The sequence below is a fragment of the Anarrhichthys ocellatus genome, unplaced genomic scaffold (genome assembly GCF_004355925.1).
Source record: "Anarrhichthys ocellatus isolate YVR2014 unplaced genomic scaffold, GSC_Weel_1.0 scaffold17, whole genome shotgun sequence".
NCBI classification, from domain to species: domain Eukaryota; kingdom Metazoa; phylum Chordata; class Actinopteri; order Perciformes; family Anarhichadidae; genus Anarrhichthys; species Anarrhichthys ocellatus.
The window spans coordinates 7,908,120-7,934,660 of record NW_022280047.1 but is presented as its reverse complement, the minus strand read 5'-3'; the positions used below and the strand labels follow the sequence as shown (position 1 = coordinate 7,934,660).

Below are 26,541 nucleotides of genomic sequence, written 5' to 3'. Positions count from 1 at the left end.
CCCTTCTCAAAAATTCGATGTGACTTTCATAAAGAAAGTCTCGATTTGTTTAACTAATTATTTGGATGTTTAAAATTCATAAAAAAAAAAATTCTCCACAATGTTAGGAATAAAATCTGGTGGGGAAACTCCCACTTGTATCATTTTCTTTCTTTCTTTTGCCTTAATGACTCTGAAGCAGTAGTGAGTTTTTCAGCTCATTGTTTACCTGTCTCACCCCGACTTTATTGTTTTGGTACAATCATATCACTCTCATAGTGAAAAAGCTCCAAAACCCCACAGTCCACTTCCTGCTCAGCACCAAACCGCAGACAAACACATTTAGCGACTTGCTGCTGAAGTTAGTAGAGCACAACAGCTAAAGAGACCAGTCAAGTCAACTTTATTGATATTGCACAATTAATACATAATAAAATGCAACACAGTGTGTTTTACATAGCAATGGTGTACCACATGGTAGCATGGTTGAAGGCTGGTCCATATTGGGTATACCTTATTTCAGTAGTTTACGACCTCATCCACACTGTGGCCTTATATTGTCGATATAAATTGTGAGCAATTCAACCAAACAAGAGATTTCCCTTCATGAATAGTTTCATTTGAAAGATGTTTAGTGGTTTGAAAAGGTGAAAGTATTCTGTATGTCACAAGAAAAATTAAAAACTTGGATGGAATCAGAAGGAATAGACATACTTTTGTGTATCAGATGTATATCAGGTAAATTGTTTGTAGGATACCTCAAGCAGTCCTTAATCCAGTTTGGGAGACATTGTCTTATTAGTTTAAAAGATGTCCCAGCTAGAATTATTAAGGAAGAATAGTTTTTAAATCTGTAAAATATATTTAACACATGTCGTTGTATTCAGAAATGAGAAAATACTATGCTTTCAGTTGCGTTTTGTAGAGGTCCCATGTGCCTCAGCGTCCCCTCAGAGGCCTCCCTCTCTGCTTTTTGGTCGATCGTGCTTCCCATGCAGACTTGTTGACACTTGTGTACAGGCATGTTTGCAAACAGGCCAGACAAAACCACTGCTGTGAGACAAACACAAAACACAAACATCAATAAACAAACAAATCCATTCACACACCCCATTCCCTCCAAACACTGCGTGCACACGCAGCCCAATTTCAAAGCACTCACTCAGCTCGCTGTCAGATGCCATTGTTTGCCAGCAGCACAGCATTGTTTGGTTCATACTCAGTGCATTTCTGCGACCTTGTCTCATTATTAATAGATGGTGTCAGAGAGTCGCTGCCCTCTCTGTCTGACAAGGCATTAGCATAAACACAGACTTCCTCTCAATATCTGTTTGCGCCACACTGTTGACCTTTAATTATGGATGTCTAAATGTTTGTTACCTGTCCACTCAAGTGTGTGTGTGTGTGTGTGTGTGTGTGTCTGTGTGTGTGTGTGTGTGTTTGTGCACAAGCTACAGTGAAAGTAAAGGCCTTTTAGAATTATGCTTTTTTAGATTTTGAATTTTAAGAATTTAAACCGAGGCTTGACGAGAGTAAAATAAAACGTATTCTCCTAAAATACCATTTTGGTAAGGTACTAAAAGGCAATCAGAGCAGTTAAGCAGAATATGCAGGGAGTAGGCATAAACCAAAACCAGAAAAACAACTTGACAACACACACACACACACACACACACACACAGACACACACACACACACACACACAAAGAGAGTTATGTGAGTTTTCAAAGCATCATGGGGCAACAGTTTCAGAAAACAGCCAACATACGAATAAGCATCAGTCACAAACACTGAATGGTTAGAAAAACTGTCCAGAGAAATATACACACATCAAACATTAGTTCTCAAATAGACACATTGCAAGGTGCTTTACCATGGCCTCGTAAGATCACAGAATTGAATCAACAGTTTCATGATATTTATGACTCGTATCCAATACCTGTTCTAATATACACAGCCTGGTGTCAAAAGCACAAACCTGAAGCCTTGGCAAATTATAAAAAAGTTATCTACCTTATTGCATAACATCAAGAACGAAGGATGCATACAACCCAGATGTGTGTGTTACAACATGTTCTATCATGTGATTCAACATTGTAAAACTAAAGAGGAATTGTTCATTAAATGGCTTGACAAAGGTTCAGATGTGATGTGCATACTGTGACTAGAGGAAGAGAGAGGAGCTGATTAACAGACAAGAAGTTCAAACCAAACTTTGATTTAGATGTTACCTAAGATCCAGTGGTCTCCAATTATGTCAAATATGAACATTAAACCACAGACAAATGTTACACATCCTAAAATGAAAAGAGTATCTCTGCAACTTCAAGGTCTATTTGAATAATCTTGGTATCACAATAAATGTAACACTAGTGAGATTCATTCAGAGGTGTAAGCATCAGTATATATATGTTATTGGTAAATGTAAGTGAAGATGTAACACAACATAATTGTGTGTTACCGGTGCATGTACATGCTGCGGCCCGTAGCTCCCATGAATTTGAAGATTTATTGTCTTAATTTGTTGTTTTTTCGTGTTTATTACTGGAGCACAAATGGCATATGACAAAAAATACATTCATCAACAAGTGCTTTGAGACGATGCCCGCCCACGGCCGACCAACCAGCCAGACCTGCCGGACCAAACGCCACCAAACTGCCCCAGGGTGGAGGCTCTGATGGAAGCTAAGCTAACCCAGCTAGGACCTAATGCTACTCCACTACCCGAAGGACAGAGCGCAGGTCTCCGGTGGGACGAGACGAGGTGGACTCCGTGTTTACATGATGATGCATGGTGCTCAAACATTGTCAAAGTTAATGGACAATGTTGTCCTGATGTGGGATTTTTAATGTTAAGATGTTGGCTGTATTATCTGCACAGAGAATTGTTTTTGTTGCTGCTGTTTACATTCCTTATGATGCAAATTAAAAGAAAAACACTAGAGGAATGCATTTACTGTTTTTGTTTTGTTTGTCATGTTTTTCTTGTGTTACAAATGGGCTACAACTGCATTTCTTTGTGCATCCCTGTGTTGCATAATGACAACAAATGATCCTTGAATCCTTGTATACATGATAAAGACAGATATTATTTTCCATTTGATGTATTAGGGCATTCATTTAAGAAAGATACTGGACTTAGATTGAATATGCCACTTAGAGTAGGGTAATTTGGCTTTTCTGACACATTTAAATAATGTATGTGGGACTTAAGAGGACATTTAGGAGGGAAATGGGAATCATAATTTTTTTTTTAATGAGCAGTGCTACCAGTATTCTTCATTGTCCTCATGGGCTTCATGCCTGACATTATAGATTCTGACCTATTCATCTTCTTCTCCTCGTCCTCCTCAGCTGTTAAAAGGTCTCCTGGTGTTTACATGGGTGTTATGTCTCCATCTCCTCAGCCTCACACTGTGCCCATCACCTGACACAACATGCTTTTATTATAATAGCATCCTTCCATTAGTATTAATAAAGTACTGTGTGTGTGTGTGTATGTGTGTGTAGCAAGCCATCCATTCATCAAAAATGGATACAGCGGCATCTCTGCCTGCAGCTATCTGTGTTGTTGTTTTTCCTCTTCACTGCCTTTCAGTCATGCCTTCTCTCTTTCTTTATCTCCCTCTTTCTGTGTGTGTGTGTGTGCATATGTGTGTATGTGTGACACACATTTACAGCAGATGCATTTATCTGGTTCTGTTGCTTTTACTGTAAGCACATCTACGCCACACCTGGCAATTATTATGCAAAAATAGCTGCACACAGCATTTCCATTAAGCGTGCTAATGCCAACTTCCTCTGTCACCTCGCTGCAGTGTGCTCCCAGTATGAACATGTAATGTCAAATTACCATTAACTCAATCCTATACGTGGCTCCTACTCACTGTAAAGGTGATAACAAGTCTTTGAAGATATTTTAGGCGTGCATTAAGCCATGAATGTCCTGGTAATATTCATCATTTGATGATGAATATTACTGAAGGCAAAAGAGACTATCAGCGATTGCCTTTTTTCACAGAACAATCTCACCATAAAGTCTATTTCAGTGGCTGTTTTGGAGCTTTTGATCACTTCACATGATCTTCATCAGCAGGCGGCATTGTAGATGTTTAAATTTCCTTTTCTTCCTCAGCACTTGAAGGACCTCTCATCCATGTCGGCTGAAAATGTTAGGCTCAAAGTTCGTTCTTGTCATCAGAAACAGCACTTAATAAAGCAATCTGACCACAAGGTCCATTTAGTAGTTGCTCTGGAGCTTTTCATTGTGATCATTGAGCTGCGTGAACAGCTGTTTATGATGTTGGGCACTGTGATGGCCCAGGGCCTCTGCCGGGGATTGTATATCTTTCAGTGTCCCTGGGTCCTGGATCGTTGGAGAGCAACATCAAGAAGATTGGAGGCAGCTGGCCACTGCCTTCGCCTTATAAGACACGCCCCATCCGGAGGAAAGGCTGGCTTCTTCCCCTCTGACACACCTGGTGTGCTGCAAGGAGCGTCTGGCAGCAGTTGAACCTTCTGGCACTCACGACGAGAATGCTCATTTTTTTTGCACATTTGAAATGTCCTGGCCTTTTGTTCATTAAAAGTATTTGTTTGGTTAGCTCCTTGCCTGAGTTTTTGTGACATTTTCTATGGTTCTAGAGCCGGACCATAACAGCACAAACTTCGAATCGCATGTCTCACAAGATCAGTTCTCAATAACTGTGTCTTCGGGGACTTTTATTGACCATACGGCCAGATTATACTACATTATTCATTTATACTTGAATGCATATTGCAGTGAGTGAAAGACTGTGGCCCTAAAATGGGATCTCTGCCACAAAGCACCAGATAAACACATAAAGGTATTATCAAGCTTCGTGTGTTGCAAGGAAACACATTGTTACGTTTTAAAGCCTCTGACAACTTACACCTAAGAAGTTGACACTTAAAACCCCTTAACATTCAGTTTCCCAATTTGATTTCCTCTCAGATAGATTGTTAAAGTCATTTCATTCCAAATAAGTTGATGGTATATATCTTGTATCAACTTATTCCAGCCTGTCATTGAAGCTATATTTACACAAATTGAAATATTTGAATCCATGGCTCCGTATGGAAATATTTTATATCCATTTTACACATTTCTCAAGATGTCTGCCAGACTTAAAGAAACTTTCGGGCAGGGTCTAGTGGTTTACGAAGCATATGTTATGCCACATCCCTGGTTCGATTGAGGATATTTGCCCGTCTCTCCCCCCTTACACATTTCCAGTGTCTCGTCAGACTCAAATACATCTTTGCATAAATTAGGTCTACATCTTTTGATCCAGAGCAGCCTTAACAACTTCACACAACTGATCTTGTTTCTGACATGTTTAAAGCCAAGTGTCATCATGTGTGCCTGTGTCTGTCAGTCTAGTGTGTGGTGTGTAACCACGTGCTTGCATGAACTGTCCAGCATCATTCAAAACGTCAGCAGAAGAAAGGTGTGATATTAAGTGTGATTTTTGAGCTTAAAGTGAAAAAAATCACACGTCCCCCTTTGGTAACACCTGTCAATCAAGCGTCTGAAACTCATGTTTCAGGGGTCACATCACTGAGGTCCATCACTCTACACACATTGTCAGTTGTTTTTTAATATAATACTTTTCAAAAGTTTGGAATCACCTGTGATATTGATATTCTTCTTACCTTCAATAATAGACTAATGAAGATCGAGTGGTTAGATTGAGTAAGTTTGAACTGTCAGTCTACAGATGTTCAGCTGATATTTCCTGATCCAAGTTTATTTTCAAAAAACGCTATGCATATAGGGGCATGTATTGTCTAGCACTGTCACCTCACAGCAAGAGGGGCCTGGGTTCGATTCCTGGGCTCGACGGCCCCTCTGTGTGGAGTTTGCATGTTCTCCCCGTGACATTGTGGGTTCTCTCCGGCTTCCTCCCACAGTCCAAAGAGATGTAGCTTAGGTTAACTGATATCTCTAATTTGCCCATAGGTGTGACATTTTAGTGTGAACGGTTGTCTGTCTCTTTGTGTCAGCCCTGCATAGTCTGGTGACTTGTCCAGGGTGAACCCTGTGTTTGCCTAATGTCAGCTGGGATCGGCTCCAGCCCCGCCGCAACCCTGAACAGGATAAGAGGTTAAAGATACTGAATGGATGGACTATGCATATAATAGTGGAAGTTGACACTGCGCGCCGGCCGGCTTTCGCTTGATTCGTCCATGAATGAGAAAGACTTCTTACTGGAACTGAAACGACATACTGGGATTAAACTCTTTGTCAACAAAGACAGGAGGATTAAGAGAACAGCATTCGGTAAGTGACAAACTGCGTTTGTTTTTTTACATCTGCAGTAACTGTTCATTTGTCCATCGTGTCGTTTTTATGAATAATATGAATGGCTCACGCTCTAGTGCTGCTGTGTTGCTGGATTGATTTGTCATGCTTGACATTTTATGTGACTGGTTCTTGTCATTGTGTTAATTGATTCTGACTTGTCCGTTAATGACTAAGCATCCCATCATCGAGGGGTTATTTCGGACATTTGATTCTCTGTTTGAATCAGTAGGGAACAGCTAACTGCTGTTTCCCCGCTAAATTAGCTTAGCCTCCCTGAACACACGCGGGGCCTCAGCTGTTTTTTGTTATTGTTCCGGGTTCAAAAGGTCACACATCCCGTTGTCTGTTACATGAGCGCAGTCCACCGAAAACATTATATTTCCCACAATTTAAGCTTCTGCATTTTCCAAATGCACTAGTATTAATCAAACGTATTGTTCGGTTCATAAGCCTCGTACCAAACGGTTTAATACCAATATGTGTATTATTACACCAATAGAAACAAATAACCGTAGCTCAGTAGGACAGCACAGAAGGCCCAGGTATAAAATGCACAGCCCGCCACTGGGCTTTACACTGTGCCCATTTTGACACACAGAACAAACAAATGAAAAGTTGTTGGACATTGTTCAAACTAAATTCTCATTTGGACCCCATATGATACAAGCCCCCTGCAGGTAACGCTGTTTCTCGTAGTAGTTTTGAGCAGGTTAACCATGTTTGAAAACTGCATGTAAACTCCAGTATTTTGTTGTGACTAATTTTATTTCAAAGCCACAGATGATCTATCTCTACAGACATAAAAGTAGCCTACGGGACACTAAACATTTTAAGAAACAAAGCAAACATGTCACGAGGGAGTCACAAAGCAACAGAGCACAACTACTCAGCAGTTGAATGCTTGTACCAGTAAGCAGGCGAAGTAGTTGTAACAGTACAGTAGTTCAGTATGTACTGTTACAGTCAGTTTGGACTGTGCTGCTATCAAGTGGGAATAATTAACGAAAATGAAAGATGAAAATGAAGATCATAGTATAGTTGGTCAGATAGATTAGACTTGGAAGCAAAAAAAATGGAAGGCTGTGGCTTTGGGGCCCACAACCCTTTGCCTGTTTTGCCTGCTCAATAATCCATTGGTGATGGTGTATTGATATTAGGGCTGGAGGGGATCTTTGAAAAGCTAGAACCAAAAAATGTTTGGTGTGTTTGCTTGAAAACTACCTTAAACGACTAATTGGTTGTCAAAATAGTTGGCAATAATTGATTGATTATTTGATTAATGAACTTTTGTTTACCTATATATATAGTTGTTTTGATGGACCTGCTACAATGTTAGCAAAGCTTAGCACCGGTCGATCCGAGCTCCATTGAGACAAGGATTTTGAAAGGCAACAAAAATGAATTCAGACTTCTTACAAATCTGCATTATTATGAAGTTATTTCGTCAACTTCTATCCGTTTATTGCAATGAAATCACAGCAACATTGTTTATTTTGGGTTCATACAGCTGTAGTAAACCAGCCGACGTCTTGCTAGACACAGTGAATACAGCTGAATGAAATCCACGGAGCTCCTCCGGACTATGTTATGAACCCAGACCAGACGGCCTTTAGTTTCCCGGCACATGTGGGACTTTCACAACAGCAGAAATAGAGGTTATTCCCTCCATGGTTGATGGTGGAAGTAAACTGCTTGGTTGATAACGGTTTTCATGGAGATAAGCCACGCCCCCTCTCCGAGTAAATTGCCGCGAGTAAAATCCCGCGCGCGAGTAAACTCCTCCAAGTAAACGGTAAACTGTAGCGAGTAACGCGACGCAAAAATTCACTTCGCGTTTGGGGTGAACGTAGCATAATAAAGCTTGAGTAAAAATTAAGGAAGTTGATTTTCTTTGTACTGAAATGTCGGATTGTGCCTTTAAAAGTTCCTGGTTTGCGTTACCATAGAAACGAGGGGGGCAAAGTTTGAAATGTAGCTAACGTTTACCAACCACAGCAAGATAGACCAACTTGACTTGACTCTGAAAACGATGACAACAAACAGCAATGAAGTCCAGGAGCGTCCGTGAGGAGCCGGATCCACAGTGAGTTCAGGTGGAGCGGTGCTCCGTGGTGGTGGAGCGTGTGGAGCTCAGCCAGAGTCCTCCCGAGCGGTCGATGTTAATAACTCCCCCACTATGCTCGTGTGTGAACAGGAGGTTGAGCGGTGTGATGGCAGGAGGACCCTTGCGTGACTGCAGCTTTGACCTCTTTGATATGCAGAAGAAACGCCGGGAAGAGGGAGAGCTGGTAACAAAGATCAAGGAGCGCAGTCAGGTACTAGTTAGTTACCTCCCAACGTTACTTATCACGGTGTCACGTGTAGCAGCTAAGTAGCTACTCAACTCTTCACGTTATTTCACACGAGGTAGTTTGGCCTAATGTGAGAAAGCTCTTCTTTATACTATGTAGTAATATTATAAAGTTAATTATTTTGACCAACTTCAGTCCTGATCATAACTAACGTTGCCAAATATTCATTGTTTCAGAATTTTAACTTAATTGCTCGTTTGTTTACACAATTCTTCCATTGTTCTTATGGGAAAACAACAACACAAATATTTTATTATATTTTGTATACTAAATGCTTAGTATTTTTTTTTTTTCACAGTCTGGCATGCGTCAATAGCAACAACATTGATTTTGGTGTGTTGCATCAAACACACACCAGAAAAATAGCATATATTTGACCAGTAGGGACAACATTAGAAAATGGTTCAATCTGCTGCAAACTTATAAAAACTACTATTTTGAAGCCAGGGCTCTAGATTGAAAGCCTATAATATAATGCACAATGTTATGCTGTAACGCTAATGGCCAAGGATCAAAAAGTGTGGTTTCAAAGGGATGTGTATGTTTCATATGCATTTACACAGCTAAAATGATTTAAAAAAAGACAGATTAAAAAGCCCGAAATGGCCCTAATGAGGCACAACTGTCTACAAGTTACCAAGCGCTAATGTTACTTCTCGAGGTGTAACGTCCTGTCTTAATCTGTGAGAATTAATACAGACTGCTACATCGTGAGGAGTAATTTTAACTGACTGAGCATGCGTCATAAATATTCTGAAGTCGTTTTTGCCTGCTGTGTGTTTTTATGTAGATATTCGAAAGTTTGCAACAGCGCAGAGATGAGCTGCATGTGGAGATCAAGAAAGCGAGGGATTTACACTCAAGCTTTGATACGTTTCTGAAGGTACAGTAGAGGACCATTTCACTCAAGACTCCTGTACAAGACTGTACGTAACGTTATTGGATTTCAGTTTCATGGCTGAAACTGGACAAAAGCAGCAACACTAAGCCCCTCTTATCTCCTTCCCTGCAGGACGAAGTCGCTGATCAAGCTGCTGAGAAAGCAGAGAAGGAGAAGAAAGAGGTGATTCAATTGGAGGCAGAGCTAGAGAGGCTAAAGCTGGTGTATGCCGAGCTGATGGAGATGAAACAGGAGCAGCAGCGTCAGATACAAAGACACAGTGTATATAAGGACTTCATGGTGCGGGTGGTCACGATGACTAAGGTACTGCAGGGACGTCTTTACATGCAGTGAAACTAAATCTAAATTCGTTTGTCGTACATTTATTAATGTAGTCTATCATCAAAAGAGCCATTTACTTAAACAGAGGTTCCCAGAATTTGAAGATTGTACGACTATGTAACGAGCCACATTTTAAAACCTGCCGGTAAATCTTAGATTGATGCAGCTCATTTTCTAAAGTTTCTCATTTAGTTAGAAGTGGCACAAGAAGTGTTAAGTCATGGCGGTAAGCCTCCTAAAATCTTGATGGATCTTGCCTCTCGATGATGGCCTTAACAGTAGACATACTCTGGCCCTGTCTCTTTACAGTTCATGTCTTATTCCAGACAAGTGCAGTCATTTCTAAGGTGTTTGCAGAGGTGGTCATGGACTTATTTTAAATAGATAATGAGCTACACCTTTTAACGTTTGTGTGTTTTACAGTTTGACGATGTGCAGGAGCTCACGGGTCATATAGAGAGTCTTCTCCACTTTGAAGACCATTTCTACAAGAGAGAAATGAAGGCGCACGAGCAGGTCGACCAGCTGAAAGAATCCCTGCTGACACTGGAGGACGATCATCGTTTGCTGCGGCTGCAGAAGAACAACCAGCTGTCCCAGCTCCAGACCGAGATGGAGAAGACGTGCTCTGAAGCTCTGTCATGGGTATCAGACATGATCCTGATTACAAGTCGGGCATCAAAGCTTACACCACATCAAATGTTGCCTAAATATACAGCTGCCGTCTTGTGTGAAATTCAGTTGTCCCTGTCTTCACACAGGAAAGGAAGTGGAACCACATTCAGGAAACAGCAGCAAAGAAAACACTCTTGCTGGCACGGATTAAGGTGGCGACCCTTAACCTCTATGAAATGACAGGTGGCATGGTAGAAGGAGACGAACCTGTGAATCTGAATGACACAGAGAAACAGCTTGATAAGGTGTGTAACCTGACTGAGCAGAGATGGTGATGAACCGCAGAGATAGAAAACAAACAACTTACGGTTTTCTACTGTTTCCTCTTTAGGTCAAGATGTTCATCCAGGACCATGAGGGCATACTAAAACAATATCAAACTCCCTCACAGAAACATCACGGACAGGAAAAAGACAAGTCAAAGCCCATAAAGCACATTTCAACTTGCGCATCGCAAGATGCTTCAATTTAAGCGTAAGCATACGTTTTCATGCTGCTTTAAAACTGAATTCACTGAACTATAGCATTGACTAATTTAGTAGTTGTTCTCATGTAAAACTAAACCTGAACTTGAAGATAATTAACTTAAATAAACGTAAGACACTGAAGCAATCAACAACTTTTGTTCATTTAGCTCCTCTTTGTAATTTACAAGGCTTGATTATGAGTTGTGAAATGTTGCTGATGGTAAGTGTACATTTGAGGTTGACTTGTTTAAACTTGATAAATACTGCATATCTAGTAAGAATATCAGATGACTTGTACTGTTGGTGGTTCAATCCCCAGCTCCTCTTGTTCACAAGACAAATGAATGATATGTAATGTAGACAAGTGATCATTGTGAACATAAGGTCCTATACTGCCACCCTGTGGCCATTAAAGAGCAAAGCAACTGGTACACCCAATGCATTAGACCCTGTTGAATCTTATTTTAGCTGATCAGATCTGTTTTCAGTTTATAGTTAAGAGCTATGCTGGAGATTTGCTGAGGTCATTAAAATTCATGTACTTATAAGAATTATAAAGCTGCTCACTCAAAACATGTGCAACAAATCCAAAGGCCAGAAGATTTGTGCGGGTGTCCAATAGTAAAACATGTTCATTATCTGCAGCTGTTCCAACATTCATGATTAGTTTGATATTGTCTGCAGCAAGAAGGTATCTGTATATTAAATGTTGATCACAAAAAAGTTAGAAAGTGCTGCAATCCTTTATAATGTGTTCTTCAAAAAAATAGTAAATACTAGTTTAAAAGAAGAAGTACTTTATTAAAAACAACACATAAATGACACACGTGGAATATGGACTGTATGGGTTTTTGTTGTAAAAGATGTTCGACAGCTACGGTGTTTATCTGTGTAGCACCAGAGTAAGACACCATGAGGTTACTTAATTAGTTTGGTCTTCTTTTTGCCTTTTTTGGCCTTCTTGCTTATGCCCTTGTTCTTTAAGGACTTGCGAGTGATGTAGCCTCTCCACACGGCTTGGACTAAAATAGCAGCTTTTGTCTTCAACTCCAGCTCCCGCATCTCCTCCCTTCTCTTCTCATCTGCTAGCCGACGCTTCTCCTGGATCTCGTTGCACTCCAGCTCCAGGGCAGAAAAGGGTTTCTCCAGCTTCCTCAGCAGCTCCTCCTCCCCTTCATAATCCATTGCATTCATCTCCAGGTCGGCCTGAGACAGGTGACGGTGGCAGTGATGGTGTCGAGGTGCGAAAGGATGAGAAAGAGTGAGAGATGGTGGTGGATAGAATGAGTAGTGAATGTAAACATAGACAGGCCTTATTTATAGGCCTACTTGATCATTTCATAGCAGGTATAAATACTCTAATGCCTTGCTGATTAAATAGGTCACTGAAGGCATCTGTCCTGGATTTCAAACCAGAGACAGCCTGAAGGCGATGTATGAAATGACCGATCACCACTGAACTAGAAAACATTTGTTAAATTGATTAGGTGATCAACAGGAAATAAATTGGCAAAATTACAGTTGTCTAATAAAGTAAAAATGGAAAACATCCGCTTCTTTTATGTGAAGATTGAGTTTTAAATTATATCTTTTGAGCAGTATGACATAAACTCATATAGTTTGAAAAAGCATGCATAGACAGACCAAACTCATCAGGTAATAGGGACTGTGAGATGCGGGCGAAGAACAGACGGCCCTGTTAAACACCCTGAATATAGTGAACCAGTGTCCACAGGATACACACTTAATTATTGTTTCCAGATACTTTTGTCTCTTTGTGGGGGATGAGTTTGTACCTGTTTTTTTCCCATGTCATCGTCAAAGATTTGGAGCATGTATTCGATTTCTTCCACCAACTTTTCATTTTTCTGCCAAGGAAAAGAAAACAGTAATAGTGACATAGGTTTTAATGAAAATGAAACATGACAGTACATTTACTGTGAAACGTTGATAAAATGATACACTAAACTCACCTCTTGGATTTCTCTCTCTGCCTGCCTGTTTTTAGGGGTCAAATCGTTGAGCTGACTGTTCAGTTGATCAATCTCCTGTTGTATACCGGTTTGCTTCATCTTTGCCGACTTCATATGCGACTGGTACTGCTTGTCGGCAAGAAGTGACATACCCGGTTCTTCTGCGATCCCTTTCAGAGAACGCTGGCATTTTTTTAGCTTATTATTATTGCAAGAAATCTGTGATACAAACAGAAAGATAAGGGAGGTAAGATAGGGAAACGTTCAAGAGTAGAATATATGATTTGCTTAAAAAATAACGAAGTCTTTGTTTTTTCTTATAGCCACATTGAAGCAAGTTATACGTGTGGTAGACTAGACTGTAAGTAAGGGTATGTTTCAACATCCAATTTGGTACGTCACCTTTGCATCTAGTTGCTTAATGGCTGCGGCTACTTCTTCTTCTTCTTCCAGTGAAACAGCAATGGCATTGTGGTCAGGCGATAAAGACACCTGCTTGTGGAGAACCTGCTGTAGCTCCTCATCATCCAGACCAGTCAGCAACTTTTCAACCACATGGCTGTGAAACCTCTCAAGTCCTTTAATGAGCATGTACTCACTTTCCCCTACTTTCATACCTAGCTCTGCCCTCAAACCACAAATGGCCTCTGGATGGACTCGGGCAACCCTGAGCAGATCCCTGACAGAGTTCTTGATGTCCTTCTCAAGCTGAGCTCTTGCTTCCCCAGCTTCTCCCTCTTGTTCCCTATCTGACTCCTGCTTGAGACCTTCAAGTGTCTCCAGTCTTCCAATTAATATTTGATGCTCTTTGATTGCCCCTCTCAATTCTTTGTCCACAACATCGGACACACTGTGGAGAGCAGGCAGAGTAGCTGCGATCTCCACTTGACCGATGCAGTTTTCCAGTAAGCTTGAGATGCACTGAGCCTCATGAGAGAGCAGCTTCTTCTGTGACACTTCGTGGTTCTTTTGAGAATCTTCTGATTGGGTCTTTGCCAGCACTGTTGCCTCCTTTGCAGACATAATGTCACTGGATGGTAGGAAAGCAATTAAACATAAAACATTAATGTTGTAACATTTGTATAGGTTAAATACACAGTGTCTTTCCGATATCGGCTTACAATAGTATCCACTTACTTAGCTAACTTTGTAAAGATCAGTTCAATATAGATTATTTAGTGCTTCCTCAACCCTTTTCCTCTTTTGTCCAATCAGCTAATACATTCAATGAGGCCTGAAGGAGTAAATCTACCCAGTATTTTACAAAAATAGCAAAGATGAGGGAAAAAACACAGGTTCATCATTACCCCCGAGTGTCCCCGTATGAAGGTATTATTGTAGAAATGGGCTATTTGCAACCACTGTAACGTTATGGTGTGTGACATGTAGCCTATTGTAGGTTCATGATAGTTACTTTAGCTTGTGTTGAATTAGATGTGTTATACAACGTTGATAAGCTACGTAGTTACCTGTCGAGGTGAAAGTTAGCCACAAGCAGAAGATGTTTGTTTCGCTCTGTTGCTAAGATACCACTAATGGGGATCAGGGTTACAAATCACTGGCACATAATTCAGTTAGCTTATAATGCATTGTATAAATGGATGCATGCATGAGTATCTTCATTGACTAATTGAATGAATAAATACATTAATGTGACATGCGTTTTACAACATTACCTTAGATCCATTGAGTTTTATTTTGAAACTCTGGCAACGTTCACTCAGTATGCCGTAAGTTGCTTCAGTGTCGTGAATGTTTGTTGATCCAGCTGTAAACACAGTATCTGTAGAGCTTTTGTAGTGTCTTTTTGTAAGTGTCGGGTATTGTTGCTTATGGAACGATTAACCAAGATATAAAATTGGTGTATTTAGTTACTGGTTAAATGTAATCAGAACACGCATAACATCTGTTATCCTGCAGAAAGCTGCGTGTGCGGCGATGATGCCATAATGGACACACACCGGCGGCAGTCTCGGCTTGTTAGCCTGAGTGACAGTGAGCCAGTCGAGTCGGGGATCAATGTTTGTGACAGGACTAAGAACAACTCTGCACCCGGCAGACCTCGTCTGCTTCAAGTCACTTGAAAACTGTTAGTTCCTGTTTTGCACGTCTCACCAGAGTGTCGTTAGTTAGCTCTCACCTCAGTTAGCACAGCCCCCAAAAGTACCCGGGTTGTTTGCTAATAACTAACGTGTTAGCGTCAGCTACAAGCGCCCAAGATGTGCAGTTATCTTGCAGTTTGCGGAACAAACCGCGCACTTATTTAGCTCGTGAGTAGCTTAGATTAACTCCAATTGAACATAATTAAATCAAGGCTGGTTGCAGCCTGTTTGTCTGCTGTTATGGAGTCTGACGACGATGTGCCACTCATCTTAACCTGGGACGAAGCAAACAGCGGTCTACTCAACGAGGAGACTGAGCGAGGAGACGAAAGTAAGTCCTTGCTGTCATTCTCAGCCACAGTGGAGCTGTGCAAACTACCATGTGTTTATGGACAGGCCCATGACTGTGGCCATTGGCTTTGATTCGCATGGTACTAGATGTACAATTAAAGCACAAATCAATGTGAGCAAACACACTCAGTCAATCACAGCTAAAACGAATGTAACAGCATTGCAATATATCCAGCCTCATGAAGGTTATAATGTACGTTTCTTGTTTTCAGCGTTAAAGTCATTGTGGAAGATGTAGTTTGTGGTGCTGTTGCATTGTATTCTATCAATGGATGTTTCTAATTCTTAGTACACCCTCATTCACATAGAGCTGGACAACATCACAGCAAACTACAGCCTCCAAAATGGCATACATTTGAATCAACCCCTTTCTAAAACACTTTCCACTGAAGTTGTTAACTAAACTGGTAACTGTGTATAGGCTGGTTGGTTGAGTTCTTCTGTATGATGGGTCCTTTCTGATCCTTTGGCTCCATAATGCACTGTTTTGTATTTATAGAACTTCATAGTGTTGTTTATTGACGAGTGTTTAGTATTTTTGTATATTATATCATATCAATGTATTTTGCGATATGAAGTTAATGCTTGTCTACTTACCAGATGTGCACTAGCGCAGTCTGAAGATGCTGAATGTTGTTGACTGTAAGCTGCATACATGCTGCACGTCTAGGCCACACTGCATTAATGGAGAGCAGAGATTGTCCATGAGGCTCTGATATCACGTGTGTGTGTGTGTGTGTGCTCTACGTATGGGTATCCATGCATCCACTAAACATAGTAATCCTGCTGCCATTGTATATAAGCTACAAAATGACCCATGAGAAACTGCTGCCTCAGCAGACTGGTGCACCCCTGAGCCCCTCCCTGGTGCTCATGTGTGTGTGTACCGTGTGTGAATGTCTGCAGCCTGTGTGTAAGTGTGTCTGTGTTCGTGAGCGTACGGGATCATTTTCTCTGGCTCTCGAGATGAACAGGAAGAGGAGAGGAGTTTTTTTTCCACTGGATATTTGGGAATGGTGGACAAGGAGGAAGTATCGTACTGTTCTTGCTGATTGCTGTTGGAGCGTTCTGGAAAGAGAGGGAGTTTGAACCTGGGACACTGGGAAAGAAGGTTGCATTGTATCACCTCAGTGACAAACCACTCGCTTGGATAGAAGTGTGGAGTTCAGTTTTACTGCTAGTGGTCAGGACCCTTCAGATCACCACAAAACTACATTTTATTTGTCCTGGGGGAAACGGTCATGACTGCTGAGCCTGTTTGTGTTCCCGTGAGCCTGACCCCGCCGTGATTTTAACCGGGAGCTCCGAACATGTTATTGTTCTCAGACAAATGAGGGGTGGAGTGGCACATGACAGACGAGGGGTGTACTCTTGTCAGGATAACAGCCAGGCTGCCGCTGGACTGGAATTTGATCTTCACACTTCAGCTCAATCGGCTGCCGTCACCGTGGACAGGAACAATCTGTGACTGCCTTTCAGAGAGTCATCTAGTCTCCACAACGTGTTATTCCAAGGAGTCCTGCTTGAAGCAGAAACAGTTTGTGAGAAGAGCACCTAGATAGACTCACACAGGACTACATTATAGACACATAGAAAAGAAACTGTGACTTATATTTGAGAGATCCTGCTTGAATCTGTAATTCAAGGTTATTTGAAAATACTGAGTTAATCTGGATTGAATATTTTCAGTTTTAACTTTTGAGTTCATTTTGCAGACAGTTATTTGGTCTTAAACCTACAGTATCGGTGTCATTTAATGATAGTCCATAATTCTCCATTAGGTCTTGCAATGGCATACTTCTTCCTCAGTGTTCTTGGATATCTAGATGTCCTCCCTGTCTTTTGAAGTTAGTCACTCTCCCTCTTGTAGCGCAGGATTAATTCCTCCTGTGGTTCATCTCTCTCGTGTCTGTATCCTGTCTGTGGAAGGAAGGCGACGTAATAGACAATGTGATATCATTGCAAACACGGCATTTTCTCACTGACTGGCTACACTGGATTCAAAGTTCAAACTCTGTGGCTAAGGCAGGAGGCTAATGTTTGTAGGTCACATTTCACTCTCGCTGGTGGTGGTATCTCTCTTTAACAGATGTTCTTTTCCAAAAGAAGAAACCAATTGTCAAATAAGTACTGCGCTTCAAAAGCATTGTCAATTGTTTTGAGCGGTGTTCCGTCTCCAGTGTCACTTCGATCCCGCAGCTTGGCCTGAATACTTTTGAATCTGTGAGGACTCCCCTCTGGACTGAGTTTCTGGAGTTTGCATCAGGCCGGAGTGGAATGTTTGGCCATCTTTATCTCCAGATGTGTGTAGGAGTTGGAACAACACCAGGGCACTGTGGATGACACCAACACACACACACTGCTGTGGACTTCAGTGGCCTTGATTCATTGTCACAGCTGGTGCACAAATCCATACTGATCAATGGAGTGTATATGCGTACAGGCAGCTGGTTCCCATGAAGATCAGACCCACAACGGGAGTCCAGTAGTGATCTCCTCCTATGCCTTAGAACTAGACTGCATTGGTAGGCCAATACCTCTCTATGTGCTGTGTGTGTGTGTGTGTGTGTGTGTGTGTGTTACCCATATACAAAAGGATGAATATGGAAAGTGAAGTTCAAATGTTTTGTTCTTATCCACATAAAGGCTGTATCAAAACATTGACACCTTCGTGTTGAACGTGTTGTCTTCCAGATGGACGAGGAGGCAATTATGACATAGTGAACAACGCTGTGATCTCAACACCTGGGCCACAAAACCACAGAGCCCAAAATGTGTCCTTACGCCAAAGCTGGGAGATGAACTACCAAGAGGCAGCTATCTACCTGCAGGTAGTTACAAGCAGTGGACTGTGGCATTTGTTAGTTACTGAGTGTACAGGGCAGCTGAGTTTCTATGGTCATGTAATGGTTTTTATTACACCCTCCACACTGTATTCCCTGTAGATGGTTAAACTTTGGATTCTTTCAATGTGTGTATACTTGCGTCATGAACAACTGCTAGAAGTAATAAATCAATAAGGACACAAAGAACTTCAAAATAAAGTAGGGAAGCACAAATATTACATTTTCTAATAGTTTAATTTTTTTCTTTATTTAAACATATTAATGTTATACATATAACTCAAAAATTAGGTTTCACAGTAATAAAAAAAAAAAAAAAAAAAAAAAAAATACATATCAATACATTGAACACTTAACTTCAAGGCAGCTACGAGGACCAACGTCCCGTAAAACGTGTCACTGCTTCATCATACCAGTATGTCAGATTTAAGTTACGCCAATGCATTGTGTTTCTCAGACTGTACCGCTCCATCGTGGTAGGACATTACTGAAATCAGCATCTTTCAGAATCAATAAATAAGCTACAAAAGGGTTGCATTGTGTGGTTTAAATGGATCATTTAAATTCCACATACAGGAGGGAGAGAACAATGATAAGTTCTTCACCCATCCTCGAAACCCAAAGGCGCTGGCAGCGTACCTGTTTGCCCACAACCACCTGTTCTACATGATGGAGCTGCTGACAGGCCTGCTGCTGATGATGCTGTCGCTGTGTGAAGCTCCAGCTGTGCCGTCACTGCGCCTGGACGTCTACGTGAGTAAACGTATACACACAAACACAAGCTCGTACGCACAGTTTGCTGTAAAGGTTCCCGTGTATTTCATACCTCTGCAGGTCCACGCCACTCTGGAGCTGCTTGCTTTGGTTATGGTGGCATTTGAGCTATGCATGAAACTCCGCTGGCTAGGCTTCCACACCTTCATACGACACAAGAGGACCATGGTGAAGGTAACTGATCCATGACGGGTACTTTCCCTTCAGCATGCTGGATGCTTGCTCTCATAGCTCTCCAATGAGGGAGGGCAGTCAACCCTGCAGGCTGCACATCACAGGTTGGGATTCGGCTTCCGTTGCTGCATATTGTTGATGTTGTCTCTTCTCCTTGTTTAGACGTGTGTGTTGCTGCTGCAGTTCGTGGAGGCCATAGTGGTTCTGATCAGACAGACGTCTCACGTGAGAGTGACCAGAGCTCTCAGACCAATTTTCCTGGTGGATTGTCGATACTGTGGTGCTGTGCGCAGGTACATAATGACTGAAACAAACACACACAGCCTCACAATCAGGTCAAAGTTTTGGTTTGGAATTGGTTAATTTCCCTTTTTCATGTTTATTCATGATTTTTATACCACCCCTTGAACATACAGACACCACTGATTTCACTGTCAAACGCAGTCATCACTGATGAGGTTTCTTTCATCCAATCAGAAACTTGCGTCAGATCTTCCAGTCCCTTCCTCCTTTTATTGACATCCTCCTACTGCTACTCTTCTTCATGGTTATATTTGCTATCTTGGGTAAGAATGCTTATTATTTTTCAAGTATATTAAAGGCTGTTGGTTCTTTTCTGCCCCCTTTTTACAGAACATTATAGAATAGTTCAGGGTAAACCATCTACTGTTTTTAGAAGGAACAGGGTTTCCTGTTACTATGTGCGCTTGTTGTCTCGTCCCAGGTTTCTGCCTCTTCTCTCCGAACACTGCTGACCCGGTACGTTGAATCTTTAGTGCCTGACATTAATTTGTGTGAGTTACAAAAATTTTGGGGGAGTTTTGTGTCTGTGGTGGTCAGATTTCGGGACACAAACCATCTCTTCTCGCCACAGTACTTCAGCACCCTGGAGAACAGCCTCGTCAGTCTGTTTGTGCTGCTGACCACAGCAAAGTAAGCACATCGTTACACACAGTAATGTTCAGTTTTCTGTTTCGTATTCACACACACGGCACACAAGCACTACTTCCTACTTTCAGATCTTATCATAAATGTAGGCTTTTTTCCGGCCGATTCCACACTTTTGACTTTGTATCTCATGACTTGTGTATGCCATGCTTCCCTCTTTCTTGTAGTTTCCCTGATGTGATGATGCCAGCGTACTCCAAGAACCGCTGGTCCTGTGTTTTCTTCATTGTTTACCTCTCCATAGAGCTCTACTTCGTCATGAACCTGGTAAAAATAGGGTTAGGGTTCGGCTTGTTTTCATCACTTCTGACATTTCCTTCCTTATTAAAACTAGACATGCAGTAAGGCCTTTCATGTGATCACTCATCAGCTTCACTTCTCTGTCCCCCTCCAGCTCTTGGCAGTGGTCTTTGATACGTTCAATGACGTTGAGAAGATGAAGTTTAAATCTCTCTTACTTCACAAGCGCTCTGCTATCGACCACGCCTTTCAGCTGTTAGTTAGCCGGCAGGTACGGCCTCACTGTTCTATGTATTGTGATGCTTGTTTGGTATTAATTATTCATTTTATATGAAGCGCTCACAGCCATGGCGTTTTATCTGTGTTGCTGCTTTTTTATTTTTTTTTTTTTATTTTTTTTTTTCCAGAGGCCGATGGGTGTGACGCTGAAACAGTTTGATGGTCTGATGCGTTTTTACAGACCACGGATGTCTGCAAGAGACCGCTTCCTCACATATAAAGCTCTCAACACCTCCGGGGCTCCGATGCTCAGGTATCAGCCTAACACACACTTTTCTGTTAAAATCCTTCTGCATTTAATTGCGTTGTTACATTTTCTGTTCATTCTGTTACAGTCTACAGGACTTTTACAAGTTCTATGAGGTCACTGGCCTTAAATGGAAGGTGCGTAGCCTTACTGTATATTTCTACTGTGCAGTTATAATTTACTCTATTTTGTGTCCCTTTAGTGAACATGTACTGAATATGTGTGTGTGTGTTGCTTAGGCACGACGCAGTGGAGAACATTGGTTTGATGATCTTCCTCACACAACCTTCCTCATTTTCAAAGGCAAGTTCTCTTTTTCTCTTCTTCTGTTCATCAGACTAAACAAATCTGTTTCTTGTCGCCATATTCTCAGCGCATTCTTCTCTACTTTATTAGGCATCAACCTGCTTGTGACGTCAAAGGCCTTCCAATATGCCATGTGTAAGTGTAATCCTCTACGTTCTCCTCAGACGTACCGAGCCTAAGTCTCTAAAAACCTTTTTAACCGTTTCTCTTGGCTGCAGGTGTGGTGGTTGCCATCAACGGTGTGTGGATTCTCGTGGAGACGTACACGCTAAATAGTAAGATCCTTCCCGTTGACGTTAAGCCATGTGACAGAAGGAAAGTGTTTTGCACTACAGATCTCTCACCTTTCTGTCCTCATGCAGGTGGATTTTCCTGGTCCAGATTTGTACCTTGGAGTTACATTGTTTTTCTGACCAGTGAGTCTCCCACTCGCATAGAAATGATCAAATACTTTAAAAGTAGTCAAGGAGGGCGTCAAGAATTACAGTTGGTTTTTATGCACGTTTGCCAATATTAACTCTGCCTCTGTCCTTCCACTTTTAGTTTATGGTGTAGAGGTGTTATTGAAAATCACTGGTTTGGGGCCGATGGCTTATTTCAGCTCTGGGTGGAATCTGTGAGTAATAACTTGGATCCTGAGTTGATTGATTGACATATTGAATGAGTACTGAAATCAAAACGTCAGACTTGTAGTGGAGCACACAGTGAACATCAGACTGCATGTATCCATAGACCCTGTTCCAGTCTGTGCGTTTGGATTCAGTACTCTAGTCCTAAAGGCAGGGTTGGTAATCTTCTTCAAAAACATTCATGATATTTTCGTTGAAATTCCCGTGACATCCTGATAGCAATCGATGAAACAAATGCTCTGACAAAAAGAAAATAAATCCAGTACCTGTGGCTGCAGACGGACTGTAAAAAGCCCGTCACATCTTTGCATTTGAAATGATTGAACGGGATTATTACTGTCCTGCTAGCGTGCTAGCTTACCGAGCTGTCCGCCTGCCTGCACGCACTTTGCCCGTTCACTCATTGCTCCTCATGGGTCTTCCACAAGCTGCTATTAACAGCTGTGAGAACTAACAGCCATGTTTTTTGTTTACGTTCATTATGATAGTCGGCTGTCATTGTTGCCGACTTGGCGACTCTCTCGCTAGATTTAGCAACGTTTGGAGCTGAAGCTATTTTTATCGTCCTTTTCTTGCTAGTTTGTCAAGATTACCAACCCTAGCTTTAATGTGGCTATTTTGTGAAAACTTCAACTACAACTAACATTAATTTCAACATGTACCAAAGGCTGGTTCTGTTTTGGGTGTTCATGTTCACTGTGCTTGTCTGTCCAGGTTTGATTTCACAGTGACGGTGTTTGCCTTCCTGGGCCTGATTGCTCTTGCCTTCGATATGGAGCCGTTCTACTTTATCGTGGTGCTCAGACCACTTCAGCTGCTCCGGTACACTGTCATTTCTTACTCTTAATAATGTACGTGTACTTATATTTGACTTTTGAAGTTAAAATTGTGATCTATTGTCTTTCACAGGTTGTTTAAGATAAAGCAGCGATATCGTAACGTGTTGGACACCATGTTTGAGCTCTTCCCCAGGATGGCAAGTCTGGGGTTGACGTTAATCATCTTCTACTACTCCTTTGCAATTGTTGGGATGGAGTTTTTTGCAGATGTGGTTTATCCCAACTGCTGCAAGTGAGTCAAGCAATTACATTTTCTTTTTGTATTCTCTTCAGTATTCATTAACTCATTAACTCTGGTCCTCTGCAATTTCTTATAGCTTGGGCACAAGATGATAAATTATGTTCCCTGAACTCTATCTTCTTCTCATTCTCAGCACCAGTACAGTGTCGGACTCCTACAGACAGATCAACGTCACCATTGGCAACAAAACGGTGTTGGAAGAAGGCTACTATTATCTCAACAACTTCAACAACATTCTCAGCAGCTTTGGTAATTACTCAAATCTTTTCTTTTAAATATATGGCAGGAAATATTCTATATTGTTGCTTTGTCAACCAATCCCATGAAGAGACCAAAACCTAATATGTGTTAGTCGGTATCTCAGTAAGTTCCAACTTCCTGAGCTTGTCTGTGGTTCTCAGCAGCTCATTTGTTCTTACTGAAGACGTAAAACAGGTCTCAAATATATAGTTTCATTTAAAGAGAGCCTGAATAATTTCCACTTATTACCAGCCGTGTGTTGTTTTCATCTTGGTAGTCGGTGTGTGAGTCATCTTGGTAGTCGGTGTGTGAGTCATCATGGCATATGTGGTCCTGAAGATGCTGCAGTGAGGGAACTTTACAGTTGTGTAGGTCAAATGAAGATTGAGTTCAAAGATGGGCGTGGTCAGAAAAAATTATTATGACTTTATGTAATACTATACTATGACATTTTTAGGACTTTTGATGACATGTTATACTATTACCTAAAAAGTCATAAAAAAGTAATACTGTACTATAATTTTTTTGAATTTTCTTTGTACATAGTATACTATGAATTTTTTTACTTTGACATACTAAACTATGACATTCATCATTTTTTTGTGACTTTTTCAGCATACTACACTAACTTTTTTTGACATATTCTCTTACTTTTTTGTGACTTTTTAGACATACTATATAAAGGTTTATCACCTTTTATGACATATTAAACTAACCTTTTTTTAGACTTTTTAGACATACTATACTATGACGTTCATATAACTTGTAATGAATTGCTATACTTACTACTGTAGTATGACATTTTCTGACATAATGAACTATTACCTTTTTTTCACTTTTTTTGCCATACTATGAATTTATTTAACATTTTGTCACTTTTCAGCATACTATGCTAGAACTTACTTTTTTTTGACATACTATACTACGGCCTTTTTTACATATTGAACTATTACCTTTTATTATTTAATTTTTGGACATACTATAATGTTTATGACTTTTAATGAATTGCTATACTTTTAGTATGACTATAGTATGACTTTTTCTGACAATTAACCATTACCTTTCTTTCTACTTTTTTCACATATTATACTATGACTTTATTCGACATACAATACTATGACTCTTTTTTTTTTTTACATTTTATACTATTACTTTTCAATGACTTTTAAATCATACTGTATTATTACTTCTTGGACTTTTTAATGTACTATAGTCTCACTTTTTTATGACTTTATGACCTACTGTACTATGCAACACTTTACTTTTTTTGGGGGGGGGGGACTTTTTCTGACATAATGAACTATTATATAGAACCTACTGTATTATTACATTTTTCAATTTTTTTCGACATACAATATTCTGAATTTATTCAACATACTTTACTTTGAATCATTTGACTTTTTTCGTAATACTATGTTGTGATTTTTTGTGACTTTTTAAAGACATACTATAACTTTTTTATGACTTTGATGAATTGCTATACTTTTATGACTATAGTATGACTTTTCCTGACGATGAACTATTACCCTTTTCTCTTCTTTTTTTCACATACTATACTATTGATTTATTTTGTCCTTTTTTGGGACTATTTCCAACATTCTATTCCATGACTTTTTATGACATACTGTACATTACCAGCCCACCACATTGAGTTGTTATGAGTCCGTTTTTGAGTCATTAAGGCAAAATGTGGTCCTGGAGACTCGCTACTACATCTTCTCCAGCAGGAACTACCACAGAGGGCCATGACCAGCTATTACCTTAATAGCTATTATATTACCTTAATAGCTGGTCGTTGTTGTTTTGAGTGTTCATTTCTCTTCCTTTTTACCCCCAGTGACTCTGTTTGAACTGACTGTGGTCAATAACTGGTACATTACCATGGTAAGAGTCACATATCCCTCGTCTTTCATCAGTCACTGCATTTATCCGTGGTATGTTGCTGTTTCACTGATGCTGTGTTTACTGTCCTTCAGGAAGGGGTAACTTCCATGACGACCCACTGGAGCCGGCTCTACTTCATGACCTTTTACATCGTCACCATGGTGAGGCCATGTGTGTTGTTGATGTGTCTCTTGAAGTATGCGCTGCATTTCTGCTTCAATCTGTGCATTAATGTTGTTAATGTTACTGTGCATGTGTGTGATATGTGATCTCTCCAGGTGGTGATGACCATCATTGTGGCGTTCATTCTGGATGCTTTTGTGTTCCGCATGAACTACAGCCGCAAGAACCGGGAACCAGTGGAAAACCCAGAGGGTGTGTGTGTGTGTATTGTGCATACATTTACAGAATGTATAGCTCGTCAGAACAAAAGCCTTTATGAATTCTTAAATCTCTGCAGTATTTCTAGAACAGACACTCAGATAAAATGATTATTTGATTATTATTTAGCTGCCAGTGCTGTGTGAAGTTTAAATTGGCTGTTCAGTGAGTCGTTCTAATGTCTGCATGTGTCTAGATGAGAACGGGATAGTGTTTGAAGTAGAGGTGAGTCGGGATGAAGCTCTGGCCACTCTGGAGCTGTACAAACAGACCTGCCCAGGACTGTCTTCTCTCAGCTCTTTACAGGGAGTCCTACAGACTATGGACAGGGGAGGGGTAAGACAACACACAGACAATAAACTCTTATTCCTCTGCTCTTGACATGAAATCTCACTAATCCCCTTTCCCTTGTGCTTTGGTGTGTACAGCACCCATCTCTGGTGTACTTAGGTCGCAGGTCTAGGACGAAGAGTGACCTCAGCATGAAGATGTACGAGGAGGAGATACAGGTAAGAAACTTCAGACATTATTTTGAGTACCGTGTCGGTTGTTGGTCGATCGTAACCTCCTCACTTTCTCTACGTCTCGTTTCAGCTCGAGTGGTATACAGAGTATTCAAGGGAAAACCTGCCGGAGCAAGACCAAAGCCTGGAGCAGGATCTGGACGGTCCGGTCTCTGACCCGTCTTCCTTCCCAGAGCCTCAGCTCAACTCACAGACTGGACCTCACAGTGTCAACTAACACACAGAGTGCAAGCGGTACTTGCCCATCAACATCTCAGCGTTTTTAAATGCAAATAAACCCCATTACTCCAGGTCTTCCCCACGCTCCAAGTTTACCACTGAGGAAAACTAGTCCGGGAGAACGTGAGAGGAGTTGATGACTCCCTCCTGGAACCTTCTCAACAGACATTAGGACTGCAGTGCAGGTCTGTCGCTCGAACCAGTGAAGCTAAGCTTTTTTTGGGCCAATATTACTTGGGAGCCTGTACTACTACTACTACTACAGTATGTTGTGTATGTATTCTGCTGTAGGCCTTTTGTGACCTCCTGTAAAACTTGTAGTACT

General features: G+C 41.0%; 3 protein-coding genes across 4 annotated transcripts; 2 read left to right on the top strand and 1 right to left on the bottom strand.

Moving 5' to 3' along the window:
* Window positions 1-8,352: 8,352 nt before the first annotated feature.
* On the top strand, window positions 8,353-12,248 carry cfap73 (cilia and flagella associated protein 73). Its single transcript, XM_031856692.1, has 8 exons — window positions 8,353-8,390; window positions 8,502-8,622; window positions 9,449-9,541; window positions 9,671-9,862; window positions 10,304-10,525; window positions 10,642-10,800; window positions 10,887-11,029; window positions 12,076-12,248. The coding sequence occupies exons 1-7, from the start codon at window positions 8,353-8,355 to the stop codon at window positions 11,025-11,027; spliced, it is 966 nt and encodes a 321-aa protein (XP_031712552.1). The 3' UTR covers window positions 11,028-11,029; window positions 12,076-12,248.
* Window positions 11,941-14,018, bottom strand: drc10 (dynein regulatory complex subunit 10). The gene is made up of 4 exons (XM_031856691.1): window positions 13,398-14,018; window positions 12,996-13,214; window positions 12,819-12,890; window positions 11,941-12,228 (listed from the first exon to the last, which is right to left on the bottom strand). The coding sequence occupies exons 1-4, from the start codon at window positions 14,016-14,018 to the stop codon at window positions 11,941-11,943; spliced, it is 1,200 nt and encodes a 399-aa protein (XP_031712551.1).
* Window positions 14,019-14,729: 711 nt separating this feature from the next.
* tpcn1 (two pore segment channel 1) lies at window positions 14,730-26,287 on the top strand. 2 transcript variants are annotated; one of them, XM_031856219.1, is made up of 26 exons: window positions 14,730-15,428; window positions 18,143-18,279; window positions 18,868-19,044; window positions 19,126-19,239; window positions 19,402-19,532; window positions 19,717-19,805; window positions 19,964-19,998; window positions 20,114-20,172; window positions 20,355-20,454; window positions 20,582-20,698; window positions 20,835-20,959; window positions 21,042-21,090; window positions 21,193-21,256; window positions 21,350-21,394; window positions 21,478-21,534; window positions 21,622-21,675; window positions 21,803-21,875; window positions 22,603-22,710; window positions 22,798-22,959; window positions 23,102-23,217; window positions 25,046-25,092; window positions 25,185-25,253; window positions 25,371-25,467; window positions 25,670-25,809; window positions 25,902-25,982; window positions 26,068-26,287. In XM_031856219.1, the coding sequence occupies exons 1-26, from the start codon at window positions 15,338-15,340 to the stop codon at window positions 26,212-26,214; spliced, it is 2,484 nt and encodes an 827-aa protein (XP_031712079.1). In that variant the 5' UTR covers window positions 14,730-15,337; the 3' UTR covers window positions 26,215-26,287. The 2 variants fall into 2 exon arrangements, with proteins under 2 accessions (XP_031712079.1, XP_031712077.1); XM_031856217.1 differs by lacking the exon at window positions 14,730-15,428 and adding an exon at window positions 15,440-17,973.
* The last annotated feature ends 254 nt before the right edge of the window (window positions 26,288-26,541 follow it).